The 14,461-nt window shown below is 49.4% G+C and overlaps 1 protein-coding gene across 1 annotated transcript; it reads right to left on the reverse strand.

The window, feature by feature from the left end:
- Positions 1 to 1,988: 1,988 nt before the first annotated feature.
- COQ9 (coenzyme Q9) lies at positions 1,989 to 14,407 on the reverse strand. Its single transcript, XM_032854389.1, has 9 exons — positions 14,297 to 14,407; positions 11,548 to 11,716; positions 10,097 to 10,232; positions 6,262 to 6,404; positions 5,906 to 5,990; positions 4,320 to 4,424; positions 2,811 to 2,966; positions 2,445 to 2,498; positions 1,989 to 2,124 (listed from the first exon to the last, which is right to left on the reverse strand). Exons 1-9 carry the CDS (start codon positions 14,376 to 14,378, stop codon positions 2,089 to 2,091), a joined length of 966 nt encoding a protein of 321 aa, XP_032710280.1. The 5' UTR covers positions 14,379 to 14,407; the 3' UTR covers positions 1,989 to 2,088.
- Between the last annotated feature and the right edge of the window lie 54 nt (positions 14,408 to 14,461).

Genomic DNA, 14,461 nt, shown 5'->3' on the forward strand with positions numbered 1-14,461 from the left:
CTGCAGTTGTAAGCAAAGATACACGTGCGGGGGCGTTCCCTGCAGCACTCTGTAACAAAGATAACAAAACTAATTGTCTATTGACAGCAGGTTAAATATAGGAAACATATTACCACGCCTTTAAGAAAATGAAGTAAATCTGCACACTTACGGAAGAACATAAGTATGCTTCAGCAAATTCTGGCTCACACCCTCCTGAAACTGCGGGAAGATACAAGGCCTTTCCTTTCGGTCCATCATCAGCATCTGTGTGGTTGCAGCAGGTGGGTGGGAGCTCATCTCCGCATGCCTGGCAGTGTGCCCCTCATCAGTGGATGCTCAGTAGAGATTACTAAAGCCCCCCCCCCCCCACAACTGTGTAGAGAAAGGTTTGAATGGGCAGCTGCTCCTAACAGAAGAGGCTCTAAAATAGAACTTAGCAGGAGCTACATTTAAGGGGCAGAAGAGTAAGAGAGAAGATGAAGAGTTTGCCTTAGCTGGGGGTGACCCTCTTCCTGAGACAGACAGAACTGGCACTGAGGGGGCGTGTGCTTCCCGGCCTGTGTCATCTCAGGAAATTAAGGATTAAGGTTGCCTGCTGAATGCAAGATGAATGCTATGAAGGAGAGAATGGGATAAAATTTGGAATAGCCACTGTAAGGGACTTGACAGGAAGTCATGATACAAAGAATTAAAGAGGTACAAAAAGGGGCGGGTGGAAGGCCAAAGGACTGGAAACAACTATTAGCTAGTGACTTCCCCCCTCAGTACCCCATCAACTTAAGTCGGACATGGCAATGCAGAAGACAGATGCTCTGGACAAAATTGTATTCCTCTTAAATGTTGAAGCCTAACGCCCAATGGGGTATTTGGAGACGGAGTCTCTGGGAGGTCAGGAGGGTGGGAAGGGTGCCTTGATAAGAACAGGAGGAGACACTGGAGTTCACTCACTCTCTGCCCTGTTAGAACACAGAGAAAACGTGGCATGTCAGAAAGACTTCACCAGGAACTGGATGGCACCTTGATCTTGGACTTCCCAGCCTCCAGAACTATGAGAAACAAATGTCTCCTGTTAAGTCATCCCATCTATGGTATTTTGTTATAGTAGCTCAAGAAGACTAAACAGAGTTAACCAGACTTGCAAAGGGAACTCAGCCAGTGTAGGGAGAGAGAAAATCATTAATGCTAAAGAACAGAGCACCGAAATGATTAGTGATAGGAAACAGCAGCCAAGGGAGCCAACAGTGCGGGGAAGGCCACCATCACCCACACTTCTAGAAGTGAAGCTGGGCCCAGAGAGGCAGAGCTGCCATAATTACCCCCTGGTAGTAGTCCTCCCAAAGACCAGAGCCCAGGTATCCTGGCTGCAAGCCTCAAGCCTTTCCGGCCTCACTGCTGTCCTTGCTCTGGGGTCCTGGATACCTGCTGTGGCCCACATGGAAAATGCCAACATGAAACTGCTTCAAACATATTTATTACTATTTTTACACTCTTAAGTTCACTAATAATCCTGCCACACGAGCTGGTGTAATGTGACAGCGGGCCTGGGTTCCCACCTCTGGCCGAGCTGAGCACCGCTGTCCAGAGGCACTGGTCTCAGGTGTGGCAGCTTTCTGACGGGTTCCCAGGTGCAGCATCTCGGATACCAGAGAGGAGAGTGGTGTGAGGACCACCTATGTGCACAAGTCTGTGCTGTGCCGGGGGTGGCTAGCCGCCTTGTACTGGTTCCACACCGTGACTCTGATCTGGGAGCCCCAGAGAACACTCCAGGAAGGTTAAGACATGATCAAGGAATCCATGAGACCATGACTGGGACGTGCTGGGTTTCTGTGGCTCAAAGGCTTGGATGAGAGCTTCATTTTCCAATCACACAGCTGCAACGCAGAAAGGCATCAAAAGGCCTGGCCATGGTATTCGGAACTGAGGAGGTGGCCCAATGGCAGGCTACAACAGCAGCGAGAGCCTGGGTGGCGGTCGCAGTGACTAAGGAGTCCTTCAGTGTCTTCCCATTAACACCCTGTTCCGTGGATGGCACTTCTTATTTTCCAAAGCCCTTTCAATTTATCTGTAGCTTTTCTTCTGGGCACTCTCGCTCACACCCCGTGATGCTCACCGGCGCTGGTTCAGACCTGTCAAGTTCTTGAGCTGATACAGGGCAGAAAAGGGAAGGATGAGGCCTTGCCCTGTCCCTAGGACTCCCGTGGGAAAGACTGGGATTTTCAAGGTGGCAGGCATGGCTGAGACCCAGAGATCTGACATGCCAGGGACCTGGGAGTCAGCCATGATTTTTAATGGCAGCAAAAAAAGGAGGTGGGGAATTTGGGATCAGAGACTAGGGCTGAACACTCTTAGTTTTATTAGTAGCTTTCCGGTATAAAGCTTTTCGGACCCTTGACACATGATGTTAGGACCACAGGGCAGGAGTGGAACAGGAGGAGGGCAGGCGTGAGTGGGGCAGTACTCACCGTCACTGCTGCACCCATGAGTCCCTGCACCAGTGCCTCTCCAGTGGACTTTACCTAGAAGGAGTCAGGGTCAGGTTCTCTTAAGTCCCCCACACAAGCTCAAAGGTCAAACAGGCAGGACAAATCAGGGGGGACTCATGAGGACCCTGTGGACTGGAGGAAGAGCCTACGGACACAACCACAAGTGGTCCAAGTGTGGCTCTTAGGGAAGGGCTGGTATGAGGACGAGCCAGCCCGACTCCCTGGGCAGGCCCTCAGGACTGTCCTCTGAGGCCAAAGGGGAGCAAAAGGACAGGAGACCAGCTGTGCCTTGAGGAGGGTGGTGTCCCTAAAGAGGTGGCTTCCCAAAGGGCTAGCCCCTACTACCTGCTTGGCGGTATGGCCCATGTTCATTGCGTCATTAATCCGGTTATCCAAGAAGCGCCAAGTGTCCTCAAAGTCTGGGGAGGAGTCCTGCATCATCACCAGCTCTGTCGTGTTATAGATGCCAGCCAGCACAGCTCTCCGGGTATACCAGTTAAACTGCAGAGAAACCCAGCCAGGAAGGCGGGTCACCATTATTGCTGTGGACTGGGGGAAGTCTGGGGTGGCTCCTACCCAAAGCCACAGGCTCACGTGGGCTCCCTCCTGATCCCTTCTTTCCCCCAAAGATATATTTGTCCTCCCTGGATAACATTACTATTCTCAAACTTGGCTGGGCATCAAAATTACCCGGGAGATTAAAATGCAAGCTCCTGGGCCCAACCTCCTAGAGCTTAAGAATCAGGGGGGTCTGAAGAAAGTGCAAGGAGTTGGATGTCTGATAAGCATCCCAGGTGACTTCTGCTATAGCCAGTCCATTTCGAAACTGCTGGTGAAAAGACCAAGTCTCAGGCCACCTAAACGCTGGAGAGGCTCTATGGTTAGCCAGTTGAGAGCACACTGCGGTGTGTTTATCAATCACGTGAGGGCGGAGACAACTGAGGACAGATCAGAGCACCTGGGCTGAGCTGAGGGTTCTGGTCCCTTGGCCACTCAGGCTGGCCCAGCAAACTGTTCTTTGCATACTAGCTCAGCTACTTCGTGTTTTATTCCTTTAATTTCTCGGGTTTCTAATTTCATTTTCTCACCACTCTGTTGGTGGTTGTACTCCCACGCGGGGGAAGCTTATTAAAGTCCTTTGTTAGAACTGTGGCAGGAGTATTTCTTTGCCTCCCTAGATTCCACAAGGCACCATCACAAATTAATTTCATCTATGAAGGTATACTTTTTATTTTTTAATTTCCTACCAGAAATATGATAGCATGAGCAAGTCAGATTCTTTCCTAGTGCCTATTTAAAGGTTTACTGATCTCTTGGCAAAGCAGGCCAAAGTGGCCTGGGGGAGGGAGTTTCTTTTCAAAGTAATGGATGGCTCCATGGCATTCTTTTTTTTTTTTTTTTTTTTTAGGTAGGCTCCATGCCTAGCATGGAGATCTCGTAACTCTGAGATCAAAATTCAAGGTGAAATCAAGAGCTGGACATCTAACTGACTGAGCCATCCAGGCACCACCCCCCTTTTATTACTTAATCTCATGCAAGACACACACTGAGAAAGCCCACTGCAGAATCTGAATCTTAGGAGAAAATGTTTATAAAATGGCAGCCTAATCACCACTGGGGTGAGAGGGAACAACTGCTTATTTGTGGCTAGAGTGCTGGCCCTTGGGTGAGGACCTGGCTCCCACTGTGGCTTGTGGAGGGACCTTCCCCACCTCTAGCCTCTCCTTCCCTAGACAGGAATAGCACCGCAGGCCCCCGAAGGGATCTGTGATCAAAGAACTTTCACAAACCTCCTGAAGAAATGCTTAACCCAAACCTTTCCCCGTACCCAGTAGGTTTGCAGAAAGCACTCACGTCAGTGGACTGGTCCCCAGCATAGTGCCACATGTCATCCACCATACTGGTGAGCAGGCTGAGGCTGGATGGGATGTTGTGAGGAAGCATGAGGATGCTGAGGGCCTGAAAACAGAAGGACAAAGAAATAGGACACAGGAACGACAGCGCGCAGGCGGAGGGTGCCTCAACCCTCCATGGAGGTGTGTAAAAGGGCCTGCCCAACTCTCCTGCTGATGCCCACCATCTCTACCCAGCTGGTGTGAGCTCCTGGCAGTTGACCAGCCTGGCTACAGCTGAAGGGAGCCAGGGGCAGATCCTACCCTCAGCTGGCCGGCTCAGCTTCTCCATCTCCAGCACATGGCCTTGGAAAGGCCAGCAGCCAGAGGGTCTAGCCTGGTCTAACAGCCCTGAGAGCAGAGATGAGGGAGGGCACCCCATTCTGTAACATGGAGGAAGAGGCAGAGATGGGAGAAGGGTCCAGGTGCTTTCTAGGTCCAAATGCCAGGCCATTGCCAGGGCCCAGCAGCATTCCTGTCCTCAAAGCCCCACGACAGCTTCTCTGGTGTTTTGCTTAACTCAAGTTGGTTTCTCATACCTGAAACCAAAAAATCCTTCAACTCATACAAGAAATGGCACCACCCAGAGCTGCTTCCTTAGCAGATATAACTCCTGAGAGGACAAGGTCTTATCACTTTACCAACTCAAAAATCCACTGGCTGTGGCCTATGGAGGAGCTAGTCAGAGGCCCTGGATTGGCTGGAAAGTTTTCTCTTATTGAAGGAGCCCACAAGAAAAACATGCTGAATCAGAAGGCAGCTGGGGGCCAATCCAGACTTCCACTGCTTTAACTGCAAGGTGGAATGAGTCAAGGCCAGAGGTCTGAAGATCAAGTGTGGCAGGCACAGGCAGGGGACGGGAGTTGACTCACTGTACTCCCTCCACACAGAGCCCGGGGTTAGGCACAGGTGTTCTCATGCCTGTCCACTGACTGACTGACACCACAGGCTCAGTGGTACCCCAGCTGGGTGGGGGACACAAGATGATCTTGGCTGTCCTCTTGTCCCTGATGTGCTTGGACTCCATTTTCTTAACTAAGAGGATGGCCCATACGGTGACATGCTTGGAAACCAGAAAAAGGAAGCTTCCGAGAAGGGGATAAAAAGCCCTTGGAATGAATACTCTAATTCTCAAGCACCACGTGGACAGCTGGCGAAGCCATCCCAGTCCTCTGACATCCAGAACACCTCAGGCCTGTTAATGGCGATGGCCAAGAAACTCCTCTCATTTTCTAATCTCTGTCACGAATTCCTCCTCACTGAAGAGCTGGTGGCACGCTTGGGCCACCAGGACCCAGCACGGATGTGACCTAGTTCTCTGGGCTACTCACCTTTCTAGGTATTGAGACCCAGGTGTTCCTCCCTCTGGCACTCCCCAGTTTGCACTCCCTAGCTCTACTGAGTGCACTGAGAATCCCAGTATCCCCGGGTCTGTGCAGATGAACGAGCTAACTTCTGCAGAATGTGCAAGGTCCTCTGAGGGCTAGGCACTGAGAACTAAGCCCATGAATACACTGTTACCCTGGGGCCTAGATATGGACACTGTACCCGGGGCCAGTGCTCAATGTACGGGATCAGCATTCTCAGTCTGGTTTCCACTGCGTCCCTCAGGAACTGGTCTGTCTTCCTCTTCCTGGAAGAGGGAAAAGAAAACAGTGTGTCTCCAGGTCAAAGGCATGGGCTCGGTGCTACACCACTTACTCGGCTCTGGGTTGGTGGGGGGCCCACTGGCCCCTGATGCTGGCCTATCACAGACGGGTGGCTGTGTTCCAGGCCCGTCCAAGCAGCAGGGCTGCTCCATGCTCCTCTCTTCTGGCTCTGCCTGGATTGGCCTTCTGGGGCAGACACTGGGGCCTGAGCCTCCCCCCACCCTGATCCCTAGCTGCCACCCTGAGCAGACTTACTCTGCCTGGCCCAGCTGTACCAGCTTCTGCTCCTCTTCCAGCACGCGAGCGAGCTTAGCATTGCACTGGGTCACAAAATGCAGGATCAGCTCACTGCCGTCATTCCCAAACATGCTGGCTGCCGCACTGGACAGACCCAGGGACTACAACAGGAGACAGGGAAAATAGGAGAGTGGTAAACAGATGTAGTGGACCTGTGCTGCCTGTTCCTCACTGGTGCCTCTTTTTCTAGCAACAGCAGATTGATTCTTAATGGGCTAACTCTACTCTTCGTTCCTGGTCCCTGTGGTTTGGGTGAAGCTGATCAGAAGTTCCTCCATGCTCCATCAAGCCCCCTGGTGTATGGTAAAGCATGAGGTCCAGGCTTCGACAGCTGGAGTTCACAGCGACTAGCTCAGGGACCTGCCAGGACCCAACCCAGGCCCTAAGAGGCTGCCTCTGGGCTTCTGCTAGTGCTGATGGGAAAGAAGTGCTCTCTTTCCACTGGGGCTGCTGAACCATTTTTAGTCCTGCATGGGAAGCCCCTGCTGAGAATGAAGCTCACAGAGAGGAAAGCAAAAGAGACAGGACAGAGAGATGATTCCCAGCTGCACAATCCAAGAACACTGTGCCAGAACTACTTCCAGACTTTTCTGTTACTGGATGACCCCAAACACTCCCTTTCCTGCTAGAACTGAGCTCTGACACTAGTAACCTGGAGCCTGACACTCGTAACCTAATACAAAAAAAGGGGCTGGGAAGAGCACTCAGCAATTCCTCACCAGTTCACTTCACCTAAATCTCCTGGAAATTAGGCCTCTCGGTTATTTAAAAAAACCAAAAACCAAAAAACATTTCTCTTAGTGAGTTATTAAGGAGTTAACAAAGGCACGAAGATCCTCAGCTCTTCCTGATATATGGCGATCATTGAGCCGCTACCAGAAGCAGAGCCCTGACAGCACCAGGGACAGAGGGCAGAGAAGGAACAAAAAAGATGATTCACTCCAGTCACCAGTGCTGAGTGGAGACAGAGCTCCTGCCGACCCAGCCTTCCCAGACCGCAGTACGGCCGGCTTCACAACACACGTGCAGAGGCATCACTTCTAATGGGGACGTCCGCTTACCACGTCAGGCGCTCCACTAAGCACATGACACACACCATCTCACTGTGGCCTCGCGGCAACACCCACTGCTGGGCCTTATCCTCACCCACATTTTACAGACCAGGAAACTGAGGCTCAGAACTCACCACCACCAGGCTATACTGCTTCTACTACATGGGTAACAAGAGGCTCAAAAATACGCACACTTGGGCACCGGGCCGGCTCAGAGGGTAGAGCATGCAACTCCTGATCTTGGGCTGTGGATTCAAGCCCCACGCCGGGTGTAGAGATTCCTTAAATAAACCAATATTTACACATGCGAGCACACCCATATCCACATGCACTCTGGACTAACACAGTGAGTTCACGTCTCAGCCCCAAGACTGCCCTCAGCTTCGTGAGGCAGGGGCTGCAGCCCCACCAGCCACCCTCCCCGCCCCGTGCTAGGCAGGATCTGCAGAAGGATGGGGATGGGACTGCGAGGCAGAAGGAAGACTGCAAGGCTGAAGGGGAAAGACGGACCCGGCAGGTCCGCTAGGGGCTCCCGTGGGCATCTCCCCAGCCGCACTTCTTCAACTTGGTAGCAGCGCCCTCTGGCGGCCCAGCAGGACTGGTTCCAGCAAGCCACCACCCTCCCCTGCCCCGAGGGACCCTCTGTCCTAGTCCCCAGAGGGCAGCACTAGCAGCAGCCCAGGAGGCCCGAGTTCTGCCTCCACAGGGGCTCTCCTTCAAGCTTCTCCTTTTAACAATTCCACTTTCTCCCCCTGTCCCCTTAGCCCTGGAGATGGGAGCCACTTCCTGCAGCGGCAGCCTGCATAACACCCTAGAGGGTGCTTACACTGCCAGTGGCCCAGTTACCAACCTTCCACCTAGCTCATCACTCTTTGTATTAAATTCTCTCTATCTGGGGGCGCCTGGGTGGCTCACTCATTAAGCATCTGCCTTCGGCTCAAGTCATGATCCTGGGGTCCTGGGATCGAGCCCCACATCGGGCTCCCTGCTCAGCGGGAAGCCTGTTTCTCCCTCTCCCACTCCCCCTGCTTGTGTTCCCTCTCTCGCTGTGTCTCTGTCAATTAAGGAAAAAAAAAACAACAAAACTTTAAGAAAAAAAAAAATTCTCTCTATGTGAATAACTTAACTGACAGTCTCTGTCCCCTGAGGGATACGCTCCCTGAAACTGCAACCCCACTTCTCCAAATGCACTTAAATGTGTTGCACAAATAGGTTTAGAATACTAAAAAATCGGAAACAACTCAAATGTTTATCAGATGAGATCAAGTAAACACCAAGGGTATTATGCAGCCACTACGAATGAGGAGATAGAGTGAAAAAGACCAGTCACCTGCAGCATAATTCAGTATCTTTCCAAACAATCCTGGTACGGTTCTCTCCTCTGCTTATTCCACCACTTCCTGTAACGATTCTTTCAAATGTTCCCCGACACCCTCAAATCTCTGTCTCCTCCTACCCTTTCCTAACTTCAGGTTCATGAGACAACCACACCTGCTTCCCAGAGAATAGAGGCTGTCTCCGGGGAACTCCCTTAATATTCCAGAAACTAAACCTGCAGCTGTCTTCTCCAACCTCACCCCAATACACCTAAGACTGTCTTCCCACTCATTTTCTGGATCTCCTAGTTCCTGCCTTCAACGGACTTTGTACTTTTCTTTTGCCACTTTCTCTCGTACTTTTACCTCACCCTTGTTTCTGGGTTCTTCTGGCCAGTGTTCAAGCATGCTCACCCTTCCATCCCATTTCCCCTGCAAGCTTGAGACAGGAGAAGTGAATCTGGAGTTCCTCTGCTCACTGCTCTCACAGAGCTCTTGCAGGGCAGTATGTGGCCCCGCCGGACAATTCTGTACACCGCGGCCTCAGCACAAGCCTGCAGCTTAACCTAGAGCAGCTACCTGTTCCTGCGCAGGAGGCATGTACTGAGAAAAATCAGGCGAGTTGGTCTCCTAAACGGTGCCTTCTGGAGAGTTTTCAAACAACCGATTTCATCAGTTCTAAGATGTACCTATTTTATCATTTCTTTCAAGATTTTTATTTTTATTTTGAAGTAACCTCAACACCCAACATGGGGCTCAAACTCACAATCCCAAGACCAAGAGCCGCACAGGCTCTACCAAATGAGCCAGCCAGGTGCCCCCTGTTGGTTTTTTTTTTTTTTGCCCCCCTGTTTTTTATTTTGTTTAAAGATTTATTTATTCATTTAAGGGGGGCAGGGGGAGGGGCAAAGGGGGAAGGAGGGAATCTCAAGCAGACTCCTGGCTCCATGGGGAGCCCGACTCAGGCTCAATCTCACAACCCCAAGACCATGACCTGAGCTGAAATGAAGAGCTGGGTGTTTAACCAACTGAGACACCCCACTGCCCCATTTTTTTCAGTTTAAACAATCAGTGTGAATTATACACCTGACATGTCCTAAGTAGCATTTTCCTTTTTTCAGCGATGCATACTATAATGGTGCTTCTTACAACCACTGGCGTCTTAGACTCAAAGAAATGTGGTAGTTGTGATCACTGGCAACGCTTCCCTAGTGCGCTGCCTTTAGAACTTAGTTCACAAGAACCAACTCTACAGTATGATCTTTCTGTACTAAAAAATAAAACCATTTCACCCTACTGGGGAAAAAAGCCTCCCCTCGCAAAATCCTGGAACAGCGAGGGGCTCAAAGCTGGGCCGGAAGTAAGCATGAGGCAGTCTGCTCAGGCTGATCCCAGCCAGGCCACCCTACCCTGTCCCCTACATACCTGGGCTCCTTCTGCGATGGCCTCTGCTGTCCACCCGTGCGCAGGCACAAAGTCCAGGGCTGCCGTCAGGATGCGGTGCTGCAGCTGCTCCTCGCTCTCATGGTCCTCCTCCTCCTCACCGCCCTGATCTGTGTACCTGAGACCCACACGCAACAGAGATGTGGCAACGGAGCCCAGCACACCTCATCTCCCCGCCTCCTGCGTGACAGGCAAAATGTGCCTGACCAGAAGCCGGAGGCTCAGTGCCTCCTCTGAGCACGTGTCAGGAAGACGTTTACTTCTGTGCCAGTATTGCTATTTCCACACCAATGGGACAAAAGTGATATTGTCTTTCTCTTCTCATATAATCACTGAGAGAGGGGATCCAGGGAGCAAGGAGGCCAGGTCACGGGAAGGCAAATGCCCTCAGCACACTGTTTCTTTATCTGTATTGGTATCAAATGATAACTCCAGGGCCTAGCACAAAGTAGATCTTAAAAAACATATTTGCTGAATTGAAATAAAAGGTATTTTAATTAGGAGACCAGAAAAATGACAGGAACACCCTAATTTCAGAGCTAGAGGAACTTCTCAGTGGCACGATTGAGAAGAAAAAACAGGCAATGGAAATGTAAACTATTATCACCTTCCTGGATGGCGACTTGGCCCCAAGTATGTAACAAAATCCTAAATGTGCAAGTCCTTTGATTCAATGCTCTCACTGCTGAGAGATAATCACATTATTTTTTTATACCAGTGAAGGAAATCTAAATATTCATCAATAAAAGATAGGTTACGAAATTTTATTTTATTTTTTTTTAATTTTTAAAGAGATTTTATTTATTTATTTGATAGACAGAGATCACAAGCAGGCAGAGAGGCAGGCAGAGAGAGAGAGAGGGGGGAGCAGGCTCCCCGCTGAGCAGAGAGCCCAATGGGATCATGATCCAGGACCCCGGGATCATGACCTGAGCTGAAGGTAGAGGCTTTAACCCACTGAGCCACCCAGGCACCCCAGGTTAAGTAAATTTTAATACTGCCATACCACTGGAATATTATGCAACCATTACAGTCATACAGACTGAGAAAACATTAAAAATGTACTGTTGAGTGAAAAAGCAGCTTTTGGAACAGCACGTATAGTATAATTACTTACTATATATAGATTTATGTATGGAATATACTTAGAAAAACGTCTAAAAGGATATTCACGAAAACATTAGTTATTTCTGGGTTTGTGATATCTGGTCATTTTTGCTTTATTTTTCTGAACTTCTTTGTATTGTTTAGATATTTTAGAATGAACAGGCACAATTTTTCCCAAAAAACCCATAGATTCCTTTCACAGCAAACCTCAAAAATGATAGAAGCTGAAAAGGGGGATAAAAAGAAGAGCAGAAGGAGAGATAGGACAGACATATCCGAGCATGCAAAATGGCCAGAAATGGATGAATGGGGGTTCTGGTGCATACCTGGGAGGTGAACGAGAAGATTCTGGATGGGGTTCTTCTGCCTCATGTGTCTCAGAATGTTGCTGAGAAAAAGATGGGGGAGGTGGTTGTTTCTGCTCATCTGTAGTCTTTAGCTGCAAGGCTGAAGCATGGAAGGCACGTGACACCACAGCTGATTGGCAACGGGACGCTGAAATAAAAACTGGGCTGGTCAGTCAGGGACACTTACCAGAGAAGACTCTCTGAAACTCAGAATGGTGCGAGGGATGGGGGAGAGGAAAAGCAGGGCTGAGTCTACTCCAGAGCCACTTATCCAACTGCTGAGTTCCAGGCAAAAATTTTGGGTAAGTTGGCAACCTTGTGATATGATGTGGGGGCAAAAGCATGAGCCAGGTAACTGAAGACCTGGCTTTTGGGCCTGCTGCTATCATTTGTTAACTATCTTTTTTTTTTCTTTTTAAGATTTTTTTTTATCTATTAATATGACAGACAGAGATCACAAGTAGGCAGAGAGGGGCAGGCAGAGAGAGAGAGGAGGAAGCAGGCTCCCTGCTAAGCAGAGAGCCCGATGCGGGGCTCGATCCCGGGACCCTGGGATCATGAGCTGAGCCAAAGGCAGAGGCCTTAACCCACTGAGCTACCCAGGCACCCCCATTTGTTAACTATCTTAATGGACAAACCACTTCGCCCCAGTGACCATGATTTTTAAATATGCAAAATAAGAGTAAAAATCTGTTCGCTCAATGGGAGTGTTGTGAAACCCAATCAAAAAGTGAAAGTGACTTAAAAATGTCACATATTTACATCACAGCAAGAGCACTGGACTAGAAATTAGAAGGTCTGAGTATTGGCTCCCATAGTGTTTATATGGTGTCATCAGACGGGTCATGCAGGACTTGAACTCACTACCCTGAGATCAAGACCTGGGCTGAGGGCACTTGGGTCGCTCAGTTGGTTAAGCGTCTGCCTTCGGGTCAGGTCATGATCCCAGAGTCCTGGGATCGAGTGCCACACTGGGCTCTCTGCTCAGTGGGGAGTGTGCTTCTCCCTCTCATTCTGTGTTCTCCCCTCCCCCCAAATAAATAAATAAAATCTAAAAAAAAAGGACCGGAGCTGACATCAAGTCAGATGCCTAACTGACTGACCCACCCAGGTGCCCCTATTGTTAAAAAAAACCCATACAACAAGTTGAAAGAACTATGGCGTGAACACCTGTATATCTACCATCTAGGTTCTACAGATCTATCACACTCTTCATTCATCATTCCAGCTTAGTTTTTTTAAATCCAGCTTATTTTTGATGCATTTTGTTGCAGCCCTCAGTATTCCTCCCTCTACACATTTTGGCATGCATACCATTAACCAGAGGTTCAATATTTATTTACTGTTCTTTTATTGAGGTGACAGTTATATAAAATGAAACACACAAATCTTAATCGTGCCAATTCTAAGTTTTGACAAAAGTATAGGTACTTGCATAACCTGAACCCCTATCTAGAGAATATTATCACCCCAGAAAGTTCCCTCATGCTCTTTCCCAGTCACTCCCCACTTACACTGTTCTGAAATTTTCACCGTAGTTTAACCAGTCCTACAATTTCATCTAAGTAGAATCATACGGTATATTTTTTGTGTAATAGAGTATATTTTTTGCAGTCTTTTTTAGATGGATTAGTAGTTCTGTGGAAATTATTCTTTTTATTGCTGAGCAGTATTCCAATAAGAAACACTATTCTGCTGATGAACACCTGGTTTGCTTCACCCTTGTCTTTCATGAACAAAGTTGCTATAAACATACTTCTGCAAACCTTTTGGTGGATATATGCTTTCATTTCTCTTGGGTAAATACCTAGGAGTGGCTTTACTGGGTCATAGGCATTACTTTAACTAAACATATGTAGTTTGGAGTTCTGAATATAAACAACAATATTAATACTCATTTTTATAAAAAAAAATCTGAACTCAAGGAACAATGATCTTAAAAGAAATGCAGAACAGTTATGTGTAAAAATCAATATTTTACTATTTGTACAAAAAAATGGAACAAATACCGATAAAACTTTTTGAAAAGGAGGGGAGAAGTCCCCAAGCACAACTGTGGAACCACTGAGGTTCGCAAGAAGATTTCTGATGAAATGCAGGAAATTATAATTATTTCATTAGTTATATATTTATGCTAATGCGTCAATGTGTTCATTCTACTTATGGATGGTGACACTGGTTTTCCATTTACAGTAATAACATAAAGTAACCTCTTCTAAAGTAGACATCTATAGTTTTAAGAATTCGGATGTACAAACGAAGATACAGGTTCTGTTGTGGGAATAATCATAGAATTACTGAAGTGGTGAGAAGTAACTGACTTAGGAAACAATGGACTAGGAGCTCTTTGCCGCTGTTTCCCCCGAGTGGCTCTGCCCGGGGACTTGGCAACAGAGTTACTGAGACTGGGTCCGCGTCTACCAGTCTGCAACTGCCCAGCTGTGTGACCTTGGGCACCCACAGCCCTCTCTGGGGCTCCGTTAACTTCGCTAAATGGGAGTGACAGGCCCTGCTCCGCTACTCTTTGCCCCTCACAGCTCGAGAATCGGGGCAGAAATCAACCAGGCGACCCCTTCGAGACCAGGACGCCGGCGAATCCGCGCCGATGCCCTTCACGTCACCTTGGTCGCGGGCCGCCACGACGACCTTTTCCGCCCCGCACCCAGCCCAGTCGGCTTCGTGCCCCCTCCCTCCCCGACCACGCTCCCCAGCTCGGCCGTCCCCTCACCGGGCAGGCGCCGTAGCTGCAGGAGCCTCCAGCCCGCCCGGCCGAGCGCGCCGGACATCGCCGCCGCCGCCGCCGCCGCCATCCTGGAAGCGGGCACGCTGCCGACTGTTACGCGGCTGGCAGCCCCAGGAGCTCGGTGAGGCCACTTCCGCCCTGCCCGCGCTC

Source organism: Lontra canadensis, unplaced genomic scaffold, assembly GCF_010015895.1.
Source record: "Lontra canadensis isolate GAN:19392208 unplaced genomic scaffold, GSC_riverotter_1.0 scaffold8, whole genome shotgun sequence".
Lineage (NCBI taxonomy): Eukaryota > Metazoa > Chordata > Mammalia > Carnivora > Mustelidae > Lontra > Lontra canadensis.